Genomic DNA, 26,873 nt, shown 5'->3' on the forward strand with positions numbered 1-26,873 from the left:
TAAAAGGGCTTCCTTAGTTCTGGGCAAGGGCTATTTCCAATTTCTCTACTTTGTCCTGACTCTCCAGTCTGTCAGTTTCAGAGACAGCCTTTCTGTACACCACCGCTTCCCTTCAGACCAGAATAGCTTCCTAGGACCCACAAGCTCTTGGCTTGCCCTCCACAAGGACAGGACTCCATGATAATACTCCTGTGGGTGGGAGAAGAGATGCCAACATCCCCTTTGGGTGTAGAAGGAAACCTGTCCACACACAGCCCCTCTCACATATCCCTCTTACTTATTCCACTTTCCTTGGCTGTCCTTTTCTTCTCCCCCAGCACTGATACAGACTGGGCTCCCACTTCTGCTCTCTTAGCCCTGAGCCCCAAGCTCTTCATCTTGTTGGCTGGTCTGGCTGGGGAAGGGGTCTGGCTGGAGAAGAGGGGCAGATAGAAGCCAGCCAGGCAGAGTGATATGGCGACACTGGAGCAGTAACAGAAAAGGAACTAGGTCAGAGTGAGGACTTGGGGTGGGGTAAGAGGCTGTGAGGAATTGGGGTTTTGGTAACCGAGGACATGGAATCATTCCTCACCTAGGCTGGAAAGAAGTATAAGGAAAAGTGGCAAGTCTAGACCCAGAAACACTGAAATACTTGGTAAGCATACAACGCACAAAGGGTTTCATCTTCCCTTCTCTCTATAGGGTAACTGACTCGTTTCCCTCCTCTAACTGGAACATTTTCCTTTGGATGCTTGCCTGGGTCCCCCCACTACGGGGAGTTAATTGGCAGCAGGTGGGTGGGAAAGAAAGAGAGTTGTTCCCACACACTCATACACAGCTGGCTCCAAACCAGTTCCCTCCCCCCACCAGTCCCCACCTCAGAATCCCTGCTCTCTGTCTATCTGGGGAAGAGGAGGATGGGGGAGAAGCCTACAAGGTGGTTCCAGGGACACCTCCTGGATGCCCACAGTTCCATCTCTGTCTTCCCACTGCTCCCAGGAAAGGTCCAGAAAGAGACCAGCCAGGACAGTGAAAGGCAGAATTTGAACCAATCCTTGGAGTTGTTTCCTCTCTAACACCCTGAAGGATGCCTTCCCTCCCCGCACCCTCCAGCGCGGAGGAAAGAGTGCTGTGATCCTGAATCCTGGACAGGCCAGCTGCTCCTTCCTCCGGGCCCTGAAAGCCACTCTGTCCTCTTGGCCTCCACATCAACCTGTCCCATCTTTCCTTTAACTGAAGGGGGAGGGCTGCAGTGTGGTAGGTAAAGGAGACTGCCCCCTCCCCCTCCCCTCCTCTCTCCTCCTGGCAAAGCAGGACTAAGGGGTTCCACACGGCAGAGAAACCAGAAGCTGGGCAAGTTCAGGGGATCCAATACCTGGCACGTATTAAATGTTCAAAACAAAGTGTCAAATGAATGAATAAAAGTAGGAGAAACTCTGAAAGACAACCTGGAGAAGGTGTCAGCTTCTTTTTCCACTTCTATCCTCAGATACCAAAAGCAAGGCTCAGCCAGGCCCGAGTCCCTTCGCTGATTCTTTTTTTGTGACCCATAACCAGGGCACGTGATGGGACAAATGTGGTCGATAGGGGGGCATTAAGTGGCCACTTTACTCTTAGCAGGACAATTGTTTGCTAATTTCCCAGTCTCTCATCTCTGCCAGACACTTGATCCCCAATTCCCATAAACTGACCCCCCTTTCTTTCCTCCATTTCCACCATCTTTTCTTGATTAAAAAATTGGTAAGAGGGAGAAATACCTGGGTTTTAAGTTCTCTTAGTTGGTGATACCTCAGTTTCCTCTGCTTTCCAGAGTCTTTCCAGAACTCCGCAATAAGTGGGGCTGTGTCTGCAGAGTCAAGGGGTATCTGCTGGACACCTCATCACTTGCTGACATCACCCAGAGCCCAGGAGGTCAAGATGAGATGGGGAGAGGAATTACTGAGGCCCAGGCCACTGAGCTAGTTCCAGGGCAGGCTGGCAGAGGGCTTGTCCCCTGTTCCCCCAAACTGTTTGGGGCTTCTTGGCAGGGGTGGAGAATGCTGTGTGGGGTCTTGGCTTCCAGGCTTTTGGGGAAGCTATTCAGAAAGCAATCTGGATCCCCTGGTTTCTAGGGGTGGGACCCTTGAGAAATCTTGGGGTGCTTCCTAGCAACAGTCTGGGAGGGAGAGAAGGAAAGGGAAGGAAGAGAGGGAGGGGCCTGGGCATAGCTGTTCCAATGGGAGCCCAGAGAACAGGCTGTTCTTGCTGCCTCCTTGGCAACCAAAATCTAAGAGGGAGGGGGCCATCAGATGTATCCCCTTGCGGGGTCTCTATCCATCCTCAGTCATGCCCCACCATTCTGTTCTCCCCTTGGACTCAGCACTGAAGCAGGGGTGGCGGGGATGGGAGGAGCAGCCCGGTAGAGGTTTCATGGCAAGGAGGGAACATGAGTTGGGGATGAAATGACTATGAGGCGAGTTATAAGCTTCAAGAAATGGGGGTAGGCAGGGTGAGTGCGGTGGGAAGGGGAGTGATGCAACACAGGGCCAGGGGCTATAAGCACAGACTTGGGCTGGATCCTGGCATCTGGCAAGATGCCTGCTTTGGAGGCAGTATGCCCTTCACTTTGCCCTTGCCCAGGTCTGTTACCAGCCCATATCTGGAGGCAAGGAAAGGGAGAGAGGTAAGGAGAAGATAAGAATGGTGAACTTTCGTCTTTGAGTTCAAGGTGCTCACTCTGGCCCTGGGGAAAAAAGATGCATCAGGAGGCACTTCATTTTCTATGGCTCTGGGTCTAGGATTTCAAAAAGTCTCCCTCATCCAATAACTTTAGGGCCTTTCATCAAAGAGATGTGGTGGGGAAGCCAGAATGGAGGGGAGACAAAAACCATAGCACTTTCACCTTCTTGCTCTGGACTCCATCATCCTGCCCTACCTAATCCAGATTGCTGCTAGACCTCTCCACTGCCTCCTGGTTCTGGCTGATGGATGCAGAGGATACATGCACCTCATCTCATAAATGTATCTTATGCACTGAGATTCTCTCCTAACTCCTTGGGCAGCCCAATCCCAAGGGACAATTTCCATACATGGTACAGCCTGCACCCTAAGCACTGCACACCGCAGCCCTGCCCTGCGCCCCACCCCCCAATCAGCCAAACCCGATCACTGAGGAGGTGGCATTGATTGGCAGACAGCCACCATCACTGCACCTCCCCCTGCATGCTGCCCTGACCCTGCGTGATCAGCTTCCTGCCCCACACTGCAGCTATTGCATGTCCACCGTGAGCCCAGGCTGGACCCACAGGTTCATTTACTGCATGCTGACACTGCACGCTGCAGCCCCAATTCCCCACTGCAGGCTCCCTTCCCCCACTGCAAACCCCTCATCACCACCACTCCGCTCTGCATCCCATGCGTTTCATCCCAACTGCCTTTGTCATCCCCTTGATTCCAGGGGGTCCCAAGAGAGTCACCCTCCCCTCCCCCATGCATTGCAAACCCCAATACCCCCTAAAAGAAGTGGCTCCAACAGAGCTGAGGATGCAGGTGGCTGAGACTAACAAGAGCGAGGGCAGCCCAATTCAGATAGGCTGTTGGTCAGAACCCCACATTTGACAAGTGATTCAGTACAAACTGGGCGACTGGTAGAACAGCTCCCCTTAACACACACACATACACACACACACACACACACACACACACCTCTCCAAGAGCAGACCATGGAGACAGGGCCCCGCCCTGGGAGCCGTGGGAAGGCTATGGCCCCCGCTGGTAAAAACTGAGCTAATGACAGCAGGTGAACCGGCGGGGTCGGGGGGGGGTGCTGGGGTAATGAGGGCTCTGCCTGGCGCTGGGAGATCCTGAAATGAAAGGATCTGGCGTCACTGGGTTGGTTTTATGTCCATGAATGCACGTGTGTGTGTGTGTGTGTGTGTGTGCATGAGGGGTGGGGCTGGCATGATGGAGACCTCTCCTTTGGGGAAGGGGATCCATTTTTACACAGCCCACCCTCCTCCTTAGACTGGCCCTGTACATTTGGATTGGGTTGGGGGGGGGCAAACATGGGAGGAAAACCCACCTCTGTGAAGCTGAGAGTTGACGGGGTAGGGCAAGCCTTACCCCCTCCCCAGCTCAGCAAGAGGACCAGATTGTTGAGGAAATGACTGGTGACAGTGAATAGAAAAAGCCTATACTGGAGGAGGGTGACATTTGAAAGAGGAGGCAGTGGATCAGGTAATGATGTTAGAAATGAGCCTGCAAGGGAGGTAATGGGGAAGCATACCTCCAAAAGGGTTAAAAACATAGGATGATTGAAGTTAAAAGGACCTCAGGGGTAACCGTGCACAATCCTCGAATTTTAAGGTTGAGGAAGCTCTGCCACCTAGAGCGGTGGTGATTTGTTCAAGGTCACACAGTGAGTTACTGGCAGAGAAGGGACCCGAACTCAAAACAAACTCTAAACCTCCTGGGGTTTGGTATTTAGACTTTCCCCCCGACTTCTAAGGTGCAGGCGGCTCGCCGATAAGCCCTTCTCCATCCCCGTGGTGCATCTCCCCCAACCCTGCAATTCTTCCAGCAAGGGAAGGCTATTTTCTAAATGACATCTCTTCCAAAATATGTCACCAAGTACCACTCCCGCCGGAGACGCCTGGAGTGGGGCGGGCAAGTGCGGGCGGGGCGGGGGCAGAGGCGGCCGAGGGGCGGCCGGGCGGCTGGCCGGGGTCCCGGGGCGCGGCGGGGGGCGGGGGGCGGGAGGCGGGGGCCGGCGGCGGCGGCGGCTAGGCGGCCTGCAGGGAGCAGCCGAGAGCCGGCCGGGCGCGCAGAGCCCGAGCCCCAGCCAGAGCGGGGCGGGGGAGGGAGGAGCCAAGAGCGGCCGCCGCCTCTGCCGGAGGAGCCGCGGGGCCGCCACACTCGCCCCCCGCCCCCCCGCGCTCACTCGCACTCACACCCGGGCGCAGGAGGCGGGCGGCCCGGGCCCCACCGGCCCCCCATGGACGCCCCCGGCACGGGGCGCTGAGACCCCCGCGTCGCTGCCCAGCCCGGTCCAGCGCGCCACGCCGAGGTAAGGGGGAGGGAGCGAGGGGGCATTAATATGCAAATGCCTTGCGATTGATTATGCAAAGCCGCGGGGCTCTCTGGCCAGCTCCCAGGCGGGCTGGGGCGCCCGAGGGGTACCCGCTGCCAGGCTCAGCTTTCCCGGACGCCCCGGTGACCCTGTCACTGGCCGGGAGCTTGCAACTTACGCCCTGGGGAAGAGAGGCGTTGCTGGGAGGTCGGTGGGCCCCGGGGTTCGCCGGCGGAGATGGCGTCCGGGCCTCCCCCTCGAGGGCCCGCCCGGCCTCTGTCCGGCCCGTCCGCTGCGCATTCCCGGGCCCGGCCCCGCTGCCGGCCGCCGGAGCTCCCCCGCCCGCCGCGCCGCGGTTTGTTTACGGTGCGCCGGAGGCCTGCCCCCCCAGCTCCCACCCCTAGCCTCCCAGGCCGAGGCCGAGTGGCCTTTGCAAAGCTGCCTCCAGCTGCGGAGGGCGGTAGGAGTGGGGTGGGGGGTGGGCTTGCACTGGCCCCGGGAGGAGGAAGTTCCCCCCCCCTTCACCCGCCTCCCCAATTGAACATGGCTCTCTGGTTGCAACACTCTTAATTGCAAAAACGCGGCTGGTTGGGGGGGGGTGTGTGCGGGGCGGGGGGTGTATCTGAGGGTTCCTAGGTGATTAGGGGAGTTGCAAGCTAGGGTGGTTAGGGAAGAGAGGGAGGAATGGACCCGTGTTGTGTGTGCCACCCGTTTCCCTCCCCTTGCAACGTGTCTCTGGTGCCCCTTCTCTGCCTGGGGCCCTCCCTAGTCCAGTGTGAAGGAAAAGCCTGCGGGGTGGGGGATGATAGGGGCAGTGGAGAGAACCACGCGTTTCCAGGGGTGGAGGTCGCAGAAGGAAAGTCAGTGAGATGGGAGCCCACCTCTCAGTGCTGGCTCTGGCCCCAGGAGGGGGAAGGGATGAAGGGGGCTGTTGTCCAAGATGAGGGGGGAAGCAAACGTGACATGCAGACACACAGATATGCTCACATAGACGGCCACATGCACACCCAGGGACACCCAGGCGGATTCAAGGACAGGAGCTGCTGGACACACCCACATGGGGACAAGGGAAGAGGCTGGCTGCCGCTGCACAGGGGAGCTCAGAGGGGTGGGACACACCCACGGGAGACCAAGAGTAGGGAGACCAACCCATGCACATACCCATGCACAGGGTCACACGGAGATGCTGTCACACACAACAAGGAGGAGTCGCTGTCACCCACACAGAAAGTCACTATCGCACGCTTGCATGAACACAGAGCAATTGCACACAGCCGCACATTACAAAAGACCCTGTCACTCACAGGCACACACGTGCTCGCATGAGCCCAGTCACACAGGCATCATCTCCTTGCCGTAACAGTCGCTGTCACTCAGTCAAACGCAAATGCAGTTACACATCAACACACGGATACACTGCTTAGCAACAAGTATTTTCCTGGACTCTTACTGTGGCTCTCTGAGGTTCTGTATACCACAAAACCCCTGCTCCCATAATGGTGTAAGGCATGCATTCACGATAACATTTTCCGTCTCTTTCGCTTGTCGTCCCCCCCACCCCCCAGATGGTGAGCTCCTTGAGACCTGGGAGAATCTCTGGAATTGCTCTGGATCCCACCCAGAGCCTAGCATAGGAAGTGCTCTGTAAATATTTGTTAACTGATTGACTGTGGGAACTCCGGACACAGGTACACTCATTTGCACACAGTCCCAGGGACTCAGGTGCAGAAGGCATTTACAAGGCTCAGGACCACACAGTCACAGGTCTACAACTCTGGATGCACACAGTGTAGTTGTGCAGTCAGGCACACCCCTAGATGCACATACAGTCATAGACTTTTCCCCTCAAGCTTCCTCCTGTCTTCTTTTTTGAGGTTCTTTTTTTTTTGAGGGACAGAGAAATTAGAGCAAAGAGAGTAGTGGGTAGGGGAGTTCTAGAGGGCCGAGTCATGGACCTGAAGCAGTGTTCAGTGACTTCAGGAGCTGGGATGATCCTGGCTGCTGGGGGGAGGGGGGTCTTGGGGAGACCTGGCTCCTAGGAAGCAGCCTCTATCCCTACCCCAAAAGCAAATAAGGAACCTAGCTGCCCCTGCTGGGGTTGTTTGTCTGAGCCATTCCTGGGGATGCTCACGGGCCCCCAGCTGAGTTCCTGCCTCCCACCGTGAGTCTGGCCCCTTTTCCCACCTCTGCCCTCCTGTCTAAACTTGGAAGTCTCCCGTAGGAGGCAGTATGCTGGTGAGTGTCTGGGTGAGTGATGTGTATTTTTGACTTGGAATTTCGCTCCAATGCTCTGTCTCCGCTGTGTCTCCTCCCTCCTTGTTTCTCTGCTAGTCTGTAACTCTCACCTGTCCCTGCCCCCGTCGACCCCTGTTCTGGTCTCCGTTTCTGCCACAGCCTCCTTTCTCAGAGCTGGGAACTGGTGGTGATGTTCTTCATTCTTCTCCAGTTGTTAATACTCAAACCCCGCCCCTCGGCCCGCCTGCCCTGCCTCTGGGGTCAGCGGGAGGTTGGGGTTGGGGGCAGGGGGCTCAGCTGGCTGCTCAGGACATCCTGCGCTTCCTCAGTGCTGCAGCTGCGGCCAGCGAGTTTGGGGGGCTGGGAGTGGGGGGGGGGAAGGAAAGGGGGTCAGCCACTGCCCATGCTGACCTCTCAGGCTGGCAGGCTCAGCCAGGGGACACCAGCTGGGTGGAAGGCCTGGGTGTGCAGGCCATGGCTAGCTAGCTCCCAAGCAGGCCGGTGAGGGGGCTCCCTCCACACTGACCCGCTGGAAAATAATCGCCCCCCAGGGGCAGTGGCAGGAGTTGGCAGGACCTGGCTGAGCTGGGTCTTTGGCAGGACTCACAGTGGCCTTTCTCCACACCCCTGGCAGCTGAGACCCACCTCAGAGATGCCCAACAGCTGTGTCTGCTTTGTCCAGCCTCAGAGCCTGGTTCTGAGGGTACAGCTGCCCAGACTTTGTGTGGGGCTGTGTGAGGCCCTCTCCCATGGGCTGGCCCTCCAGCCCAGAGTGGCAGAATGGGCAAGTCTTCCAGAGAGGGAGTTTGAGCAGGGGGCATCTACCATTTCTGGCCATGCTCCCCTCTAGCTGTGGCCTAGACCATGGATGAGGAGGCACTGGTAGGGATTCTACCATAGAGAATCCATGGCTGCTACTGAAAGGGAAACTGAGGCTGGGTCACAGGGAACACATAGCTGGATGAAAGAACAAGATGTTGTTCCTCTAGCAGGTGATATGCTGTAATGGTTAAAAGCAGGGATATATATATATATATATATATATATATATATATATATATTTTTTTTTTTTTTTTTTTTTTTTTTTTTGAGCTGGATTGCCTGGATTTGAATCCCAGCTCTGCCACTTGTGGATTGTATAATCCTGGGCAAGCGATTTAACCTCTCCCTTGCCTTGTCTGTGAATTGAGGATGATAATACCTACCTCATTCAGCTTTTTGAGGATTAGAGGAGTCAGAATATACAAAATGCTTTAAAAAGTGCCTGGTGCATAACAAGCACTGTATGTGTTAGCTGTTACAACGAGGAAGTCTGTAGGTCACTTCTTGGAGAAGCTTGGTGGAGAACTGGATCTCCTAGACATCACAGGGATGGGATGGGGATGGGGGGGTGGTAGGGATAGTGGGTCCCTAATCTCCAGCCTCCTCATCCTCCATGTCCCCCCTCTCTCTCCCCCGTGAGTTTATGCAGCCTGGAGCCCCTCTGCCTTGCCCTCCTCTGATCCTCACCTTTTAGCTGCTTCTTAAAAGGAGCTCTTGACATCTCAGCCTGGGACACGCCTCCCCAGTTAGGGGCAAATGCATGAATGTTTGGGTATCACTGCATCTCTGGTTAGGACAAGTCTGAGAGCACTGGGAATGGGGGAGAGAAAAAACCAGGAAAGCAGGCTCTCTCCACAACCCCGCTCCTTTCTTATGAGTAGAATACGGCACCCTTCCTCTCTCCTGGGGACCCAGCATCTCAGCTACCTACCATTGATCAATCAACCAGGACCCAGCCCTGGCTGACAGATTCGCCACCCCTGCATGGAGGGGGCATTAGTGTGGAGGACGGTGGCAGTGAATAAGGAGGGTGTTAGGCGTGGCACCTCGAGATCCAGGGTCTGTCCTGGGTTGCCACCTTTCCTGTGTGCATCTGGTGATAAGACTCCTCTCTCCCCCAAATCCCTTTTATGCAGCTCCCCCAGGACAGTGGTGGGGATATGCCTTGTGGTGGGCCAGTGGGGAGCCTCTGGGGTAGGGGGCTAATCTCAACCCTGGTTCTCATGGCTGTAAAGGTGCTTGGGGGACTTTTGTGCCTCTTGGGGAGGGAGGCAAGTGTGACCATGGTGGGAAGAGCACTGGCTGGGAGTTGGAGGCTGGGTTTTCACCATTTGCCAGTTGCTGACTCTGGGCCTAGGTTTTCATAATCTGGAGGCAATGGTGCCCACCTCACTCAGAGTGAGGGTAAATAACATAACGTGGGGTGACACTTGTGGTCAGTCGGTATTGCATGCTGGCACGGCAAGCAACGCCTGTGGATTCTCCTCTCTTCCCAAGGCCTGGAACGCTCCAGGGTGCGGATACACGCGCTGCTTGGAACCAGAGACAGTTCTCAGTCTCTCACAGAGGCATCTGGGGCTGGTGGAGGGAGGGGAGCATGTGGTTTTCAGGCATATGGTGTTGCCTGCCTTCCTCCCTGGCAGGCCAAGGCTGGGGCACCAAAGGGGACCTCCCACTTGCATGCCATTGTGTGAGGTGGTCCAGAGGGAGGGGTCAGAAGTTCTCTGGGTAGACAAGGGGAGCAAGATGGAACTTACTGGTGCCCAGAAAATGCTATCCTTGGTCCCCTGCTTTGGAGGTGGGCACCCAGCACTGGGGACTGGGGTTAAAGGTTAGGGCCAAAGGCACAGCCACACCTCCAGCAGTGGCAAAGAGCAGTGGGATTGGACCCAGCCCCCAGCCCTCTTCTTCCTCCTCTCTTCCTCTTGTAAGGAAGAGATGAGCTCTTGGCTCCTAGAGCCTTAGCTGCCTGTTTCATTTTCTCTTTTACCCAGGCGCGTGGGGCGTGGGCGAGGGAAGGGGACCGGGACCTGAGGCTTTGGTGGCTATCAGCGTCTTTGTACACATCAGTGAGTGGGTGTGTTGTGCGCGCAATCCATGTATGCGTGTTTTGTGCATGTGTGGGCTGGGGAGGGCTCTGAATATCTGCTGGAATGGGGTACCCGGAGCCCGAGGCTCTGCGCATGCGGGGTGAGTGTATGTGTCTGCACGTGTCCGTGTGTGTGCGGGAGACTCAGCTGCATTTACTTGCTCGCTCTCGCCTGCTCTCTCTCCCTTGCTCACTCGTATGCGCTCCTCTCTCTCCCTCCCTCTCTCCCTCTCTCTCTCTCTCACTCTCTCACTCACTCTCTCTCTCTCTCACTCACACACACACACACACACACACACACACACACACACACACAATTTTCAATCTCTCGCTCTCTCCCCCCCTCCTCCTCCCTCTCTCTCTCCCCATTCCCTCCCTCCCTCTCCCGGCTTCTCTCTCCCCTCTTCTCTCTTCGTCCCTCTCCCCCGCCTCCCCGCCTCGGCCAGTTCTGCTTGGGTGGGGGCTATCTCCCGCCTCTCTGGGGTGCCTGGGAGAACATCCCTGCTTTTCTTTTCCCTTCCACCATTCCCTTCCCTCCTGGGCGTGCTCCCCAGGGCTTGCAGACTCCTCTCTGCAGCCTCCTCCTGGGAAGAGGGGAGTGGGGAAGGGGGGACCCCAAGCCCTGTGCCCCTGATGCCATCTGCAGTGATCGCCTTGGCCCTGTGACATTCATGCCTCCAGCCTTCAGCTGCCCCACCTCCCAGCTCCGGTTACCCGCTGGCTGCTGGGGGGAGGGCAGGGAGAGTACGTCCAGCTTGGGGGTGCTCCTAACTCTGCCTTCTTGGCTATTTGGATCTCCCCCTCCATATCTGGGGGGAACTGGGGCAGGGGGCACGAAGTTCTGTGGGTTGACAGGGAAGGGGCTGAGCTCTTGAGCATGGATGTGGGCACAACCATCGTCAGTAGGCGTGGGGGGGATGGAGGTGAGCCCTAGACTTGGGTGCCCACCTTAATGCCTGACTGGAGCTGGCCTGGGGTGGGAGGAGGGACAGGAGAGCAGCAGGTGGGTGAGGTTATGGTGGGGTTGGGCGGGAAGCACAGTCTTTGATGTTAATACTGGGCATCTGGCCCAAGTCAAGGCTACTGTTTATGTCTTTCTGTCTGTGACCTGCAGGGGGGAATTTCCTGTTATATTCTTTTGGAGGAGAGGATCCTTTTGTTTAAGTAACCTATCTCCCCCTTATATTATATCCCCCAACCCCATCTCCCATTCTCTAGCCTCCAAGGCCCCACAGTGGCTAGGAGATCAGACTTAAGGGTCACTGCCCTTAAGCTCCAGAATCCCATCTCATGCGGGCCCCGCGAGAGCCCACCAAAGAGTGCTGCCTCGCCCCCTGCCCACCCACGCCCCGCCCCCCCCACCCCACCCCGCCGCGCTTGCCAAGCTGGTGCCTGTGTCTGTGTACTCCTCTGCCATGTCACACCTGCCAAATAGTACCTCCCTTCCCGCCTTCACTCCTCCTCTCTCTCCTGGCACTAGGATAACAGGGAGTTGGGTGGGGCAGTCCCCTTCAGTCCATACCTGAGAATAGAACCGGGGGGGATCTGGGAGAGGAGGAAGAGGTCCCAGCCCTGAGAGGCATCTGCCCCTCAACCTGGGCGCCTGTGTTCATGCCGCAGCCTCCACCATCTCCAGACTCCCGGGGCTGTTGGTGTTTGTGGCTGTCCATGGGAGCCCACGCTGGCACGGCAGCAGTGTCTGCACACAGATGCCTGTGTTTGCCTGTGCATGCCCGCGCGCGTGTGTGTGTGTGTGTGTGTGTGTGTGTGTGTGTTTGGGCTACAGTGGCCACCTGGCCACCCTTCTTGGCCCCCATGGTGTGGAGTCAGGGCATCAGTGCCAGATAATTGGGAGTGGGGGAGAAATACCTCCCCCCACCCTAGCAGCAGGCAAAGGGGAAGGGGAGAGGGAGGTGTGAATCTCCCCACAGCACTATTAATAGCCCACATGCCAGGCCACCAAGAACCAGCTGTCACCGTGGAAACCATTTCTCTTCTCCCCTCCCCCCAGCCTCCATGAGGTGGGACTTAGGCGGGGCATGAAGCACCCCCCCACCCATCTTTCTTTGTTACCTTTCTGCCTTTGTCTCTCCTTCCCTCCTCTGTCCTCCTCTCTCCCTCACCCTTCTCTCTCCACTCCCATCTCCTTGCTGCCTTTCTTCCTCTCCCTTGACTTCATTGTCATCCCTGCCTCTACCCCCACCCCTGCCCATCTCTTTGTTCTCGCCCCTCCTCATCCTTCTTCCCCTCTTCCCCCATCGTCCCTTTCACCCCTCTGCTTCTTCTCTTTCTCCCATTTTCTCAGCCCCCCTCTCTATATGTGAGTCTTTCCCTCTGTGGTTGGCAAGGAGGAGGGCTGGGCTTTCCTTAGAACATTAAGGACAAAGTTCACGGGCCCTGACAGGTGGGGCCAAAGCCAAGAGCAGACACTCAGGAGAGTGGTGGGCACAGAATTTGGGGCTGGATTCTGGGGCAGAGGGTCCCCTCTAGCAGCCCTAGGAGTCCTTCCAGGGAGTCCCTTGGGTCCACAGGACTGCGGAGTGGGACAGTCCAGCAGCGGGAACATGGCATGGTGCCCGTGGATGCCGCATTGGCCTCTTGTCTCAGTCCCCCCATTGCAGAAGCACTTAAGCTTAATGAAATGCTTCCCCCTCCGCGGGCACCTTGCCCACACTGCCACCAGGCATCTCTTATCTGACAAAGAGGGAGTGGGTGGCCAGGCCAGCCAACAGGTGGGCCTTGCCTGCCGGCTGTCCAGCCTGGTCTCAGAGCCCCATAGCTCCAGCCCTCTGCCTCTTGGGGGGATACTGAGCCTCTTCCTCTGCAGGGGATGTGCCAGGCAGGCACTGGGGGAATTGAGCAGGACTCCAGGAGGAGGGGAGAGAGGCTGCCCTTCAGCATGGGTATCTCTGCCCCGCCCCCCTGCCCTACTGACTTTTTTCTGCCCACAGCTAACACAGGCTCATGTGCTATGTGCCTCCCCGCATGCTGGGCCCTCTGCCTGCTCTGTCGCCTCAGAGACCCAGGTATGTCCCCAGAGAGATGGCAAGGACTCCCCAGGGGTTCCAACCTCTTGCTAGGTGCCAGGCAAGGGTGCCCTAAGCAGTGAGGGCAGGACCTTGCTCCTCTGCCCACTACCAGGGGCTCAGTGGAGCCTGGGCGGCATCAGGCACCGTTCGGCTCAGCATAGAGGTGGGGCAGAGTGGGGGCCTCCTCCCTCCACCCCCCGCAGCAGGCACGTGCAAGCCCTTGGCAGTGCCCAGCCACATTTGGAGTTAAGGCCAGTCTGGGTCGGGGGAAGGGAAAATAAACATGGTGGCTTAGGTTGGCACTGCCCCAGGTGTGCCCTGTAGCAACTGGCAGTGGCAGAAGTCGGGGGGAGGGGTCCTCCAGAGCTATGGCCTGGGGCAGGAGCTGCGCATGCCATGCGCTGCCGCCGGTGCTCCCTGCCTTGTCTGGCCCATAGCCGCTGATACCCATTCCCACACAGGCCGGTTCCCTTCACCTGCCTCCAGGGCCGGCTCGCAGGGCTGCCCCTCTCTCAGCATGCCCACTCCTGTGCCTGCCTCCTCCCCTCCCCGGGGGCACTCGGGCCTCAGGCTGGCGAGTGGATTTTTCCAGCTTCTGTAAACAAGTGGTGGCAGTATGCCAGGTGGGCAGGAGACGGGCGGGGGCAGCACCGCAGCCAGGGTGTGCCAAGCACCGAGGCACAGTCTTGGGGGGAGGGGGAGACAGGGAGACACCCAGACCCAGAGAGAGAGAGAGACATTCAGATGCAGACAGACGACAGACCAAAGGAAGCTTCACTGGGCACAGATAGAAGTGGAAACAGAGGCGACAGAAAATAGCCCTCTATTGTCCAGCCCAAGGCCCACGCCTGCCTCGGCCCCCAGCCCCTCACTGCTCTGGCTGAGCGCAGCAGGCCCCTATGCCCAGGCCCTGGGCATCCCCACCCACTCCTTCTCCCCCCATCTCCACCCCTTAGGGCTGGCTACGCCATTATAAATTTATAACAGGAATTTCTCCGCAAGCCAAGAAAAACTTGACCTACTTTCTTGACGGCTCCCTGGGCTAAGGCTCCCTGCTCGCACCCCTCCACCCCATGTCTCCTGTCCAGCCCCCAGTGCCCAGTTCTGGTCTGCAGGGGCATCGAAAGCAGAGTAGGCCACCCTTCTGTACTACTGCCCTGCTCCCCAGGATGGGGACTTGCCTGAGTGCAGAGGCCGTGTCCCATGGTCCAGCCCTGTCCTACCCTGCCCAATGGCCTGACTTATCTCTCCTTTCCCCTCCCACCCTGGCTCCTTATCAGTTCCTGGGGGTGGGGCCGGGGGGCCCAGGGGCAAGGACTCTGGTGCAGCAGCCACTCGATGGAGGTTGTGTGCGGAGAGCTGCACCTTTTGTCCCCTCTCACGTGCCCACACCTGCCTTGTGTGTGCAGACACGGAGCCTCGGGTCTGCAGTCTGGGGTCAGCGGAGCAGCGTGGGGGGAATGGTTGGCCCAGGTTGGCACTGCCCTGGACCCCAGGTCGCAGGACAAGGCAAGCATTGGAGGCAGGCTGCTTACTAGCTGTGCCAACTCGAGTGAATGGTCAAGCTTTCTGAGGCTTTGTTTCCTCACCTGTGAAGTTCTGATACCAGAGGGCCTATATTCTCTATCCCATTAACGTGGGTTAGTTTCCTTTCCCCTCCTCTTGCCGTCCTGGTGGGTGGCAGCTCAGCTAAACCAACTGGGAAGTCTGGTCCTCAGACTGGGAAGTGTGATTTGGGACCTTGTATGGGAAGCTCCTTGGGGGGCCGGGATTGGGGAGTCGTAAGTGCGCCAGCAGCCGGGGAGGTGGGTTCCCTACTATTTTCAATGTCCCTCTCCATGAAGGCACCCATGTCCCTGCATGCTGCCCCCACAAACCACACTTCCTTCACCAGTACCCCCCATGCCTGGGCTGAAGCTGCTCATCTCTGGTGGCCTCTTGCCCTGTAATACTGATGAGTTTTAGGGAAACTGGGGGGTGGTAACAACAGCTGATGTTTAATAGACGCATATTAAGGGCCAGGCACTTGATTGAATGTGAGGACTGAGACGAGGTACATGGATGACCTCATTCTTTCCCTCCATCCCTTTCCATGTCTGGGGATCAGGATGTGGATCTCCAGTCTTGGCTGCTGTCTGTTGGTCTGAAGGGTTGTCCTGGTCCTCTCCCTGTGCCTGCCCTCCATGACTACCACCACCTCGTTATGAGCCCCAAAATGTTGGCACCAAAGGAATCCTATTCACCTAGCCCCACCATGGCGCCGCCTTATCCCTGCCTCTTTCCTCTCTCTGCAGGGACCTCCGGACAGGACAAGATTCCGAAGCTACTCCCCCAGCCCAGGACCCCCCCACAGACCCGGCTTCCCCCCCAACCCCACTACCTGCCACTCCCTGGCCCCTCTCACCGCCCGCCCCCCTTGGGGCGCAGGGCATGGTGTGAAAGGCCAAGTGCTGAGACAGGCACCATGGGTGCTGGGCCCTAGGGCCTGGGTGGCGGGGGGTGGGCGGCCTGTGGGCGTGCCGGGGGGGCCAGTGTGCCCACCCCAGTCTCTTGGCGTGCTGGAGGGCATCCTGGATGGAATTAAAGTGAATGGAACAGAAGCCAAGCAAGGTGGAGTGTGGGTCAGACCCAGAGGAGAACAGGTAATGGGTCTGGCAACTAGGTCGTGCCAACTCCTAGGCAACAGGAAGGGTCACCTGGCTGGGCCCGAGAGAGTGGAGCTTGGGCCTTTTAAGCACCTCTGGGGGGATGGGCATGAGGCCAGCAAGCCTGCTGCCTACCTTTGCCCAGGAGATGAGGTCATGTTCCCATGCGGCAGGGAATTAGGCACCTCAATGGAAAGATGCCCATTTTGAAGGCGGGAGGTGATGCAGAGCAGAGTAATTACAGGCAGCAGACACGTGGCCCCTCCCTTGACAGTGCTGGGAGTCTCAAATGCCCCCCAGTGTCCCCTCAGCCACCCTCACCTGAGCATGTGGAATCCAAGCCTTGCCATTTCCCTCCTCTCCCTACCAGCTTGTTCACTTCTGACCACCAGCGTGTGGTCCAGAAGCCATGGTGCATGTGACATGACATTTCAGGGCACATGCACCAGTAGCTGTTGGTCACAGCTCACGCTTATATTTGGAACCTATTGGGAGCCTCACAAGCTCTTCCTTGTTCATGGGCAAGGGCGGGCATTGCCATGGGGCTCCTCCCAGGAAGTGAGAGTGAATGCCAGCTACGAAGGTTTTGCTCCACGTGGAGGAGGCATCAGCCCTGCACACACAACGAGGGATGGGTTACCTACGATCTGCATTGTGCTTCAGGAGCCCAGAGGGTCTCTGCCTCTCCCATCGGCTCCAAGTGGCACAGAGCTCAGTCTCAGTTGGCGTGGTGCCCTGGAAGCTGGGTACAGCCTGTGCCTATGGCCAGGGAGAGGGTGGGGGAGGGGTGCTCTGGGGAGTAGTGTGGCCGTTGCCTAGGAGACCAGATCCTGAGCCAGGAGGCCGGAGGCCTGGCCCAGCAAAGCCCTGGGGCCCAAGACTGGGTCCCTGGAGGGGTAGAGGAAGTGGATGGGGCTGGCAGCTGGGTAGGGCAATGGGGGTATCCCCCCCCCGCTGCAATCCCCACCCCAGGGGGCTCTGAAAAAGATTTAGCCTGTCATTGCGTAGCTCTCACTTACAGCCTCTGTACTTCCCTGCCCAGACTTCTGTGGGTCTGGGAAAGTCTGCTGCTAACTCTGAGAAAGGCGGGAATGCCAGTTCCTGGTCCCCCAGGACTGCAGCCCCTCCCCTGTCTGCCTCCCCTCCCCCATGTCCCTGCGCCACCTTGTGGCTGTCCCTGGGACTGCACCCAGAGGCTGTGAGTCTAGTTAATTGCTGAAGACTGCCAGCTCGACTGGGGCCTAGGTGGCCGGGGAGTTCCCCCCACACCCACCCCTCCAGAGGCAGGAGGGAGATCCGACCCTCGAACTGTTGTAGACATCAGACAGGGGTAATCCCCAGGGCGTGTGGAACACAGAGTTGTCTGTGGCTGTGACCCTGGCCAAGGTCACTGTGTCAGTGTGTTGGGAGCCGCATCAGGCCCCAGGCGGGTGGGGGTGGGGGGGGAGGACCCTGCAACATGCCACGCACAGGGTGGGTGTGGGAGGTTATACAATCCGTGCATGCATGTAGAAAGCTTATGTAACCTGTGTGTGCCGAGGTTATGTAACATGTATGTGGAGAGGTTGGCAACATATGTGTGCAGTGGCTGAGGGTTGCTAATACCTTACTTAGAGGGGCCCAGAGTCCTTGTCCTGGCTCTGACTCCAGCCACAGTGTCACCAGGCACAAGTGGGGCCTAGGTTTGCTGCTCTGCTAAAGGGAGGTCATGGACTGGGCAGCTCTGGGAGTCCCATCCTTTTCTCATATTCTTGGGTCTAGGTTCTAGTGGTCCACTGTGGTTACTTATTTTTATTTTTATTTTTCAATTTTTGGCTGGTGTTGGGTCTTCTTTGCTGCGCGTGGGCTTTCTCTAGTTGTGGCGAGCGGGGGCTACTCTTCGTCGCGGTGCGTGGACTTCTCATTGCGTTGGCTTCTCTTGTTGCAGAGCACGGGCTCTAGGCGCGTGGGCTTCAGTAGTTGTAGCACGCGGGCTCAGTATTTGCAGTGTGCGGGCTTCAGTAGTTGCGGCATGTGGGCTCAGTAGCTGTGGCGGGCACGCGGGCTTCCATAGTTGTGGCTCGCGGGCTCTAGAGCGCAGGCTCAGTAGTTGTGGTGCACGGGCTTAGTTGCTCAACGGCATGTGGGATCTTCCCGGACCAGGGCTCGAACCCGTGTCCCCTGCGTTGGCAGGCAGACTCCTAACCACTGCGCCACCAGGAAAGTCCCACTGTGGTTATTTAGCATGTGTGCATGACCTGGAAATCAAGTCACATGTTCACTTGGGGGAGGGGCATGGTATTATTAGGTGCCCGTCTAGAGGGTTGTATAACATGTGGGCATATCCTAGAGGTCATATAACACGTTTGAGAAAGCCTTGCAAGTTGCATAGATATAGATAGTAGAGCCTGCTGCTTATTTACCGTGCTTGGGTTTATACTGAAGGCAGCATAGTTGTTCGTGTGTGCTGGTCTTATGTTGCACATATTTATGTGTATTCTAAAGGTTATATAGCTTTAAGCATGTCCTGAAGATTCTTTCTGCATACGTGTCATGTACTGAAGGCTTAAATATGTGGCTATCTTATAGATTATGAGCGTGCTTGTGTGTGTGTGTGTGTATGTTGGGGCCCTAGAATATGCTTGTGCCCCAGCCAAGCCCTTTATCTCTCGCCCCAAAGCTTCCAGATAGCTAGACCCTTCTCAGTTTTGTCAGTTGACCTGGGGGTGGGAGGTAGGATGAGGACACAAGAAGGAGGGAGTCAGGCCTGGGGGATGACTTCAGCCTATTGGATGAGAAGGGGGGCTGCCCAAGGACTGCTCTCTGATTCGGCCCACTTTGCCCCCATCCAGTGCCAGGTCACCAGATGGAAAGCGAAAAAGAAAGAACGGCCAATGTTCCCTGAAAACCAGCATGTCAGGTGAGCCTGGCTGCGTGTGCCCTTCCTTCCCACCCTCAATCCGACAGAACCAGGCCAGGGCACTTCCAGGGCCTGGGCCTATACCAGCAGTTCCTGTGTCGCATGGGGAGAGCCTCCTGGAGAGTGTGGGATGGACTTGTCTGGGGTGAGAGGGGTGATGTGGGGTACGCTCCAGCCTTTGAGGATGGATTAGGTCAGGAAGGGCCTCTTCCCTTCCCCCATAGCCCCCTTGCCCGAGGTCCCCAAGATGAGCCGCTCTGACATTTGCTTCTCCTTCTCCCGTATCCCCTGCCCCTGGCATGCAGCAAGAGAAAAGCCCTGAATGGGGCAGTCAGAAGAACTGGATTCTCCATATTCTTAGGGAAGGGGATGGACAAGGTGACCTCTGATGTGTCTCCAGGATTATACCTGGAGACAGAGAACCCTTCAGGGAGGCTGGGCTAGGGGATGGGCCAGGAAGGAAAAGCTGGGGGATGGAGAAAGTGTAGGAGCCTCTCTGCTGGGGACCCAAGCCATGCCTGCCTGCCTGCCTCCCTTCCTCCCTCCCAGGGTATATCCCTAGTTACCTGGACAAAGACGAGCAGTGTGTCGTGTGTGGGGACAAGGCAACCGGTTATCACTACCGCTGCATCACTTGTGAGGGCTGCAAGGTATGGACCAGCCAGCTCCTGCCCCTCCCCCACCACCTGAACGCCACCCCCCCCATCACATTCCCTTTAAGTCCCTCAGCACCTGGCACAACAGACAGCTCTATAAACATGTAACCTAAAGCCCACCTGTTATATCATCATTTCTCTTCTCTTATTCATTCATTCATTCATTCATTTGTTCATGCATAATCCCTGCTCTGCCACTCATAGGTAAGATGCCTAATCTCTCTGAGCCTCAGTTTCTTCATCTATAAAATGGGGATAAACATACTACCTACTTCATAGAGTTGCTAGAAGAATAAAATGAGATAATGCACATAGAGTACTTAAAACAGTGCCAAGTACAAAAGAAGCACTCAATAAATGTCTGCTTTCATCCATCCATTCAATGTATTAAGTGTGACATGTGCAGTATATGCCCTTCCCTCAAGTTGCTCACAGCCTACCAGAGAAAGACTGACATCAGTTAAAAGCAACATCAGTGTTTCTCAAAATGTAGTTCCTGGACCACCTGCAGTACTTGTTAAGTGCAGATCCCAAGGCCTCATCCCAACCCTACTCAATCAGAATCTTTTGTGGTGGAATCTGCCTTGGATTGCTTCCACTGCACCTGAAAGGGTGAGAACCAGTGCTGGGGGGCATGGCGGAGCCCAGAGAAGAGGATGGCAGAGTCTCCCTGGGCAGAGGGGGTCTATGACTTGGGGAGGCTTAATTAGATCTCACTTTGGACATTTCAGCCTACATGGTTTTTCCAGGATCATCACTTCCTGACAGTGTAAGACCTTTCAAGAAACAGAAAGCTTTAAGAATATGTCAAGGCTTCAAGTTCCTCTCTTTCCTGGTGTCAATCAGACCAAGACCACCAGGGATATAGAGTCCCCTAGCAGTGTTCCTGCAAGCAATGCCAGCAGTGTAATATACAACAAGGAACCTCACCCTCAAGGACATCTGAGTCCCAGCGGGGCATCCCGAAAGGACAGAGATGCCTTCCCACTCCTAGAGAGCCTGATGTAGGTCTAGCGTGAGGCCCAAGAGTCTGTATTTTTGATGGCTACCCAAGGTGATTATAATTGCACCCCAAAATCTGAGAGCTCAGACCTTGTGTCTTATACCTCAGGTCCAGTTCTGAGTCTCTGCTGCCCATTTAGCCATATGACTTTGAGCAAAGTGCTTAATCTCTCCAAGCTGCAGTTTCTTAGTCGGCAAAATGGAGATAATAACAGTTCCTACCTCATGGGGTTGACATGAGCGTTAAATGTGATGATACAGGATAGAAAAGGCTTATAAGTGCCCGACACATAGTAAGTATGCAACAGACATTAGCTCTTCATATTATTACTGCCGTCTTGAGTCTTGAGGTTTTTCCTTTAAAGCAAAGACTAAACTCTCTATATAAAATTGAAAATATTATCTTCATGCTAGTAGAGTTCATACCCAATGCCTTTTCTTGACTTTTTGACCCCCCGCCCCCCATTTCATGAATTCTACCTGCATGGGCAACAGGCAGCATGTATGAGAATGGTTTTGGGGCCAGTGTTGTTTTTAGAGTCGTTTAACAAGATGAAAAATCAGGTATTCATTGGTGTCCAAAGCGGCTATTCCTTCAGGCCTCTTAGCACCTCACACCATCCCAGGCTCAAATCTCCTAACTGCGGTCACCATCCTTAACTCTGCCACCACCACTACCCATGTACCCCGGCCCCTAGGCAGCTGGGGGAGCTGAGGATGTGTATTTCTAAGTCCTGGCAGAGCCCAGTGATGCGGGGCTTGCTGTGTTGAGAGGATGCCAGGTTCCCTCAGTAGTTCCCCAGCCCGCCCCCCCCACCCCAGAGAACTGCACGGTTGATTCAGGAAGGGAAGATTGTGATCACAACATGCTCTGTCTCCCTGCCCTCCCCCAACTCCAGGGCTTCTTTCGCCGCACAATCCAGAAGAACCTCCACCCCACCTACTCGTGCAAATATGACAGCTGTTGTGTCATTGACAAGATCACCCGCAATCAGTGCCAGCTGTGCCGCTTCAAGAAGTGCATCGCTGTGGGCATGGCCATGGACTGTAAGGGGATGGGTGGGGGAAGCGGGCCAGGCAGCTGTGAGGGGGGGGTGCGTTCAGACATGGCAGCTCCCTTCCAGGTACCCACAGGGCAGAGAGACAGTCTGGGTCAGGCTGGTGGCAGAATGAATGTTCAGAATCTTGGTCCCTGCTGCCCTCATCCCTGAAGAAAAGGAAACAGGATCCCTCTCTGGGCTCTGGGCATGGGCCTCAGTGCCTACCTGCCTTTCACCACTCCAGGGCCTTAGAGTTGTTGGGTCGAAATAAGTCCTGAGTACCCCCCCCCATAGCACAGTGTCTCTGACTACTAGAGAAGGCACCCCACTTCTGGGTGAGAGAGGGCATTTTTCATTAGCTAGGGATTGGATGGCAGTCTTCTAGTAACTACTGTCACCATAACCCTTTAGATCAGAACATGGTATTCCTCTGGGTCAGCCCAAATTGGAGTTGATGTGGTCCCAGTGATCATTCATGATCCAGGTTGTGCCACCCGACTGCTAGGTGATTTGGGAAGTCACTTAGCCTCTCTTGGCCTACTGGGAAGAGTAGTTTCTGAGTGGGTTACGGAGTGTGCCATGCAAAGGGCATCGTGTCTGTCTGTTGTTGACAGTGGTTCTAGATGATTCGAAGCGGGTGGCCAAACGCAAGCTGATTGAGCAGAACCGGGAGCGGCGGCGGAAGGAGGAGATGATCCGATCACTGCAGCAGCGACCAGAGCCCACTCCCGAAGAGTGGGACCTGATCCACGTTGCCACGGAGGCCCATCGCAGCACAAATGCCCAGGGCAGCCATTGGAAACAGAGGCGGAAATTCCTGGTAAGGAGAGGGGGAGCCCGGGGGAGCGGGAGCCAGGTAGCCAGGAGAGGAGAGTGAACTCAGAGTCCTGCCTCCTCTAGAAAGCCTTCTTAGTTTAGTCTGACCCAAGGCTGATAGTCTCCGCAACTCGACAGTGCTGATTCGTACACCTGTGTAAGTGTCGCTGCTATCAGGGTCCTGCCTTTTCCATCTGACTGGGAGCTCCATGAGGGCAGGGCCTTACCCTCCTCATCGAATTTCCAGTGAACGGAGGTGAGCTCTCCTCTTTTTCCTGCCCACAGTGACTGGGAGGAAGGGTGAGGACGCAGTCATGTAACAGTATTTTGGGGGACCTCTTGGGTGCTGGGCATTGTTTTAGGCCCCGGCAAAACTGAGTGCCAAGTAAATGGTCAGCTTGGGAGGAGATGGATAGTTGGTTGTGTATGGTGGGGAAGGCAGAAAACTCCTGGTGGAGTGTGTCAGCGGGTGGAACAGTATGCTCTTAGGAGCACTGGCTCTGATACCAAGCACGTGTGTGTGTAACTGTCGGGGATCAGACTGCCCGGGTTCCAATCCTGCTTCTACCACTTACTAGTCACATGACCTTGGGCTTATTACTAAGCTGCAGTCTGTCTCAGTTTCCTCATCTGTGAAATGATGATACGTATAACATCAACTAATGGTGATAAGTCATGGTGAGGATTAAATGAGATAGTATGTGTAAAACACATGGCTTAATGCCTAGTTACATGTTAAATATTCAATAAATCTAGCTTCTATTGTTATGACATTACCTCTACTGCTATTATGATCCTTGTGATTATTAGCCAACTTGGAGCTCTGACGCTGGTGTATTCTCTGCCTCAAGATGGGAGAAGCCTTAGCCCTGGGTTGGGACACAGCTGCCCCCAGGTGCTAGTGGCCCCGCTTCACCAAGCTGCCTTGGAGCTCCCCCTGGTGGGCAGGGAGCCTCGGTGAGAGGTTGAAAGGGGTCTGCAGCCCCAGCTGACCCCCATCTCTCCCTCTAGCCGGATGACATTGGCCAGTCACCCATCGTCTCCATGCCGGACGGAGACAAGGTGGACCTTGAGGCCTTCAGCGAGTTTACCAAGATCATCACCCCGGCCATCACCCGTGTGGTGGACTTTGCCAAAAAACTGCCCATGTTCTCTGAGGTGAGTGGCAGATGGGAGGAGAGACACGGTGCCACGCTGGAGGGAAACCTCGGGCTGCTCCCCAGGTCACCCTGTCCCAGCTCGTGCTCATCTGAAGCTGTCTGGATGGGGAGCAATTCTTGTAGGTCAACACACCCAACACACACACACGCACGCACACACGCACACGCACAGGGTGAGCTGATCCCTAAAGAACCAACAGGCTCCACGGGCCCAGCCTCCCCAGCCCTTCCCTTCCTGTCTCCCCCGAAGTCTATGCAGCCATCCTGACTCTGGAAGTTCTCCTTGGCCATGTGGCCTAACTCCCTGTACCTCCCTTCGCTCATCTGCGGTGGGCATGGAGGCACTGACGGGACCTAACACAGAGGCATAGTTGGGAGGCTTAATGAAACAGGGCAGATCCATCGCTCATTGCAAGGGAGCTGTTCAGAGCACACGTTCCTGGCCGGTGGTGGCCTTGCGGCTCCCAGGGGGCACCCGCGGGGGATGCCCATGCGGAGGGGCCTGCTGAGTTTCCCTGTGGTTCTGCAGCTGCCTTGCGAAGACCAGATCATCCTCCTGAAGGGGTGCTGCATGGAGATCATGTCCCTGCGGGCGGCTGTCCGCTATGACCCCGAGAGCGACACCCTGACACTGAGCGGGGAGATGGCTGTCAAGCGGGAGCAGCTCAAGAATGGCGGCCTGGGTGTCGTCTCCGATGCCATCTTTGAACTGGGCAAGTCACTCTCTGCCTTTAACTTGGATGACACGGAAGTGGCTCTGCTGCAGGCTGTGCTGCTAATGTCAACAGGTACCGAGGCCTGGCTGGGAGGGCTCGGGAGCTTCCAGGGGCCCAGAGTTTGGCTGGGCCCTGGGCCTGTCATGCTCCTTCTTTAACCCCATGGTCTCTCTGCTCCACAAAGCTGCCTCTCTGTCCCCAGGCCCATCCTCTGTCCCCGGTCCCCTGCTCTGTCACCCATCCCCCCTCCGTTCTGATATCCAGGCCCATCTCTTACCTCCGAGTCCCTCCTCTACTCCTATCCTGGCTTCATTTGTTCTGTCTGCCCCCACCTGCTCTCTGTCTCCCCCAGACCCCTTTGTTCCCCATCCCCCACTCTGTTCCCATCAACCTTCTCTCCCCCATCCCGCCTCTGTTCTCAGTACCCCTTTCTTGCCCCTAACGCCCTCTGTATTGCTCTTCCCCCCTCCATCTCTCTGCCCATTAGTTCTGCCCTGTCTCCAGGTCTCCTCTCTTTCCAGGCCTACCTCTTGCCCTCTGTCCTCTTTACCTGCCCCTCCACCCCCTGGTCCCCTCCCTCTGCCCTGCGGTTGCCCCTACACTTGCCCAGAACGTGTTTTTCTTCCCTCTCCCCCAGCCTCTCCGCCTCTGCCCCTCTCCGCCCACTCACCCGCCTGCCCCTCCTTCCCCCAGACCGCTCGGGCCTGCTGTGTGTGGACAAGATCGAGAAGAGTCAGGAGGCGTACCTGCTGGCGTTCGAGCACTACGTCAACCACCGCAAACACAACATTCCGCACTTCTGGCCCAAGCTGCTGATGAAGGTGACTGACCTCCGCATGATCGGGGCCTGCCACGCCAGCCGCTTCCTCCACATGAAAGTCGAGTGCCCCACCGAACTCTTCCCCCCACTCTTCCTCGAGGTCTTTGAGGATCAGGAAGTCTAAAGCCTCAGGCGGCCAGAGGGTGTGCGGAGCTGGTGGGGAGGAGCCTGGAGAGAAGGGGCAGAGCTGGGGGCTGAGGGAGACCCCCACACCTCTTCTCTCCTCCCTCTCGTCCTCGGATAGATTCAGCTCCCCACACACAACCCCCCGCATTGCCCCGTCCCTCCTCAGAACCTCCAGCCCTGGGGCAGGGCAAACAAATGAACTTGCTATGAAAAGGACAGTGTGGGAGGCGGGGGGGTCGGGGGGCGGGGGGGACCGTGTCCTGCAGTTCCCAGGACCCCGTCCTCCGAGAAGGTAGGGAGAGCTAAGAGGGGACAAGCCATCTTGACCGTAGGGGATGGAGGAATGTGGGATGGGGGAAGATGCCCTCAACTCACCCCCCCTACACACACGCAAGAGAGAGCCCCCCGCCCAGTCTCTTGGCCTAGGTTCCCCCTCCAGGCTAAGGGCCTCTCTGCTTCCCCAGATGCCTGGGTGCAAAGAAAGGCTTGGCTTGGCTCCTCCCCTGGAGGTTAAAAATTACAGTCATTCTAACTGCACTTTGGAAACCAGGCACGGAGAGAAGATAAATGAAGAAGTACTAGACAGAGGAAAAAAAGAGAAAAAAGAGAGAGCGAGCGATTGATAGAGAGATGATATTAAGTTATTAACTGAGGCTGGCCAGAGGGGAGGACCCCCCCCCCACCCCCAAGCACTTTGAGAGCTGCCCCTCCTCCCCCCAAATCAGAGAGAACTGCCCCCCACACCAGGTCCCCAGGGGTAGGGCTGCCGATCAGAGCTGTGAGTTAATACAACAGGGTCCTGGCCACCCCCCCTTGCCTTGCCCCTCCCTCTGTGCCCCTTTGGCACCCCCCGCGCCAGTACTCCCTCTGCTCTCTGCCACTCGTGCCCGCTGAGTTCCATCTACCTCTCACGCTGGATGCCAACTGGCCCCTCACCAGCCTGCCCTGCTGCCCGCACAGCTCCCCTTTCAAGTGCCCAGTCCCAGGGGCCTCTCCCTGTGTCCCCCCCCCACCAACTCCTTCCGCATCGTGGCACCCACACAGGAAAAACTGTGGCTCAAGGTCCCGCCCTCCTCACATCCTGCAGTATTAGCTACGATCCAGATGCTGCTGCCCTGGGGGGGTGGGGGGGGTGTGCGTGAGCTTCTCCCAGAGCCTCCACCCCCTTAGGCCCCTGTTTCCATCTGTCTGCTGGGCTCTCTCTAACCCCTGCCCTCCTCCTTTCCACTCCCACTCGATGCACTATCCCAGACTCTGGGCAGGCAGGCACCGGAATGGGGGTGCTTAGATAAATGGCACTTAGTCGAAGCCCTGGGGGAGGGGGCGGCTGGTGCGCCTCCTTTTTTCTTTGAAGCTCTTTAGGCCAGCCGCCCCTGCGCCCCTGGAGCCCCTTTCCCCTCTTCTCTTCTCTAATTCAGGGACTTTGGCTTGAGCCACCTCCCACCCTCCTGGTGAGGAGTGCTCTGTTGGTCTGCACTTGGGTGAGCTGCCCTCCTCCTCCTCCCTTTGGCTATCGCCCACTCCGCAGGGGAGAGAGGGAGGGAGGAGGTAGCCCTCTGAGGGTGGGGGGAGGGGAGGGTGGGAGAGGGACGGAGCAGACCAGAGGGCCCTGGGCTCAGGGCTGCATGTCGGCAGGGATGGATGGGTGGACACAGATGCCCCCGGAAGCCATGGGGAATGGGGCAGGGGGCGGGGGGAGGGGTGCCAGGGCTTCCTGCGCTTTGCACTATTGGGGCAAAAATGTCTTAAGCAGTGGGGAACCTGCCACCCCACCCTGACCCTCAGCCTGCCA

At 56.8% G+C, this 26,873-nt stretch overlaps 2 protein-coding genes across 5 annotated transcripts in view; one reads left to right on the plus strand and one right to left on the minus strand.

Annotated features, from left to right (window-relative positions):
• MED24 (mediator complex subunit 24) overlaps positions 1 to 5,315 on the minus strand; it is a 32,027-nt gene extending 26,712 nt beyond the window's left edge. For 3 of the 4 annotated variants that reach the window (XM_036837688.1, XM_036837690.1, XM_036837687.1), the window contains exon 1: positions 5,205 to 5,315. The gene's annotated coding sequence lies outside the window, so the exon portion shown is untranslated. The remainder of the gene's footprint in view (positions 1 to 5,204) is intronic. The other variant, XM_036837691.1, reaches the window with a different exon arrangement.
• On the plus strand, positions 4,820 to 26,651 carry THRA (thyroid hormone receptor alpha). The gene is made up of 9 exons (XM_036837695.1): positions 4,820 to 5,023; positions 15,496 to 15,843; positions 18,678 to 18,745; positions 19,295 to 19,395; positions 21,303 to 21,450; positions 22,058 to 22,263; positions 23,271 to 23,417; positions 23,949 to 24,207; positions 24,829 to 26,651. Exons 2-9 carry the CDS (start codon positions 15,791 to 15,793, stop codon positions 25,077 to 25,079), a joined length of 1,233 nt encoding a protein of 410 aa, XP_036693590.1. The 5' UTR covers positions 4,820 to 5,023; positions 15,496 to 15,790; the 3' UTR covers positions 25,080 to 26,651.
• Positions 26,652 to 26,873: the final 222 nt, after the last annotated feature.

This window comes from Balaenoptera musculus, chromosome 20 (genome assembly GCF_009873245.2).
Source record: "Balaenoptera musculus isolate JJ_BM4_2016_0621 chromosome 20, mBalMus1.pri.v3, whole genome shotgun sequence".
NCBI lineage: Eukaryota > Metazoa > Chordata > Mammalia > Artiodactyla > Balaenopteridae > Balaenoptera > Balaenoptera musculus.

Coding starts and splice junctions, on each gene's coding strand:
- THRA (XM_036837695.1), top strand. CDS start 15,791: ATGGAACAGAAGCCAAGCAAGGTGGAGTGTGGGTCAGACCCAGAGGAG. Junction 21,451..22,057: donor TGTGGGCATGGCCATGGACT/GTAAGGGGATGG, acceptor TGTTGTTGACAG/TGGTTCTAGATGATTCGAAG. Junction 23,418..23,948: donor AACTGCCCATGTTCTCTGAG/GTGAGTGGCAGA, acceptor GTGGTTCTGCAG/CTGCCTTGCGAAGACCAGAT.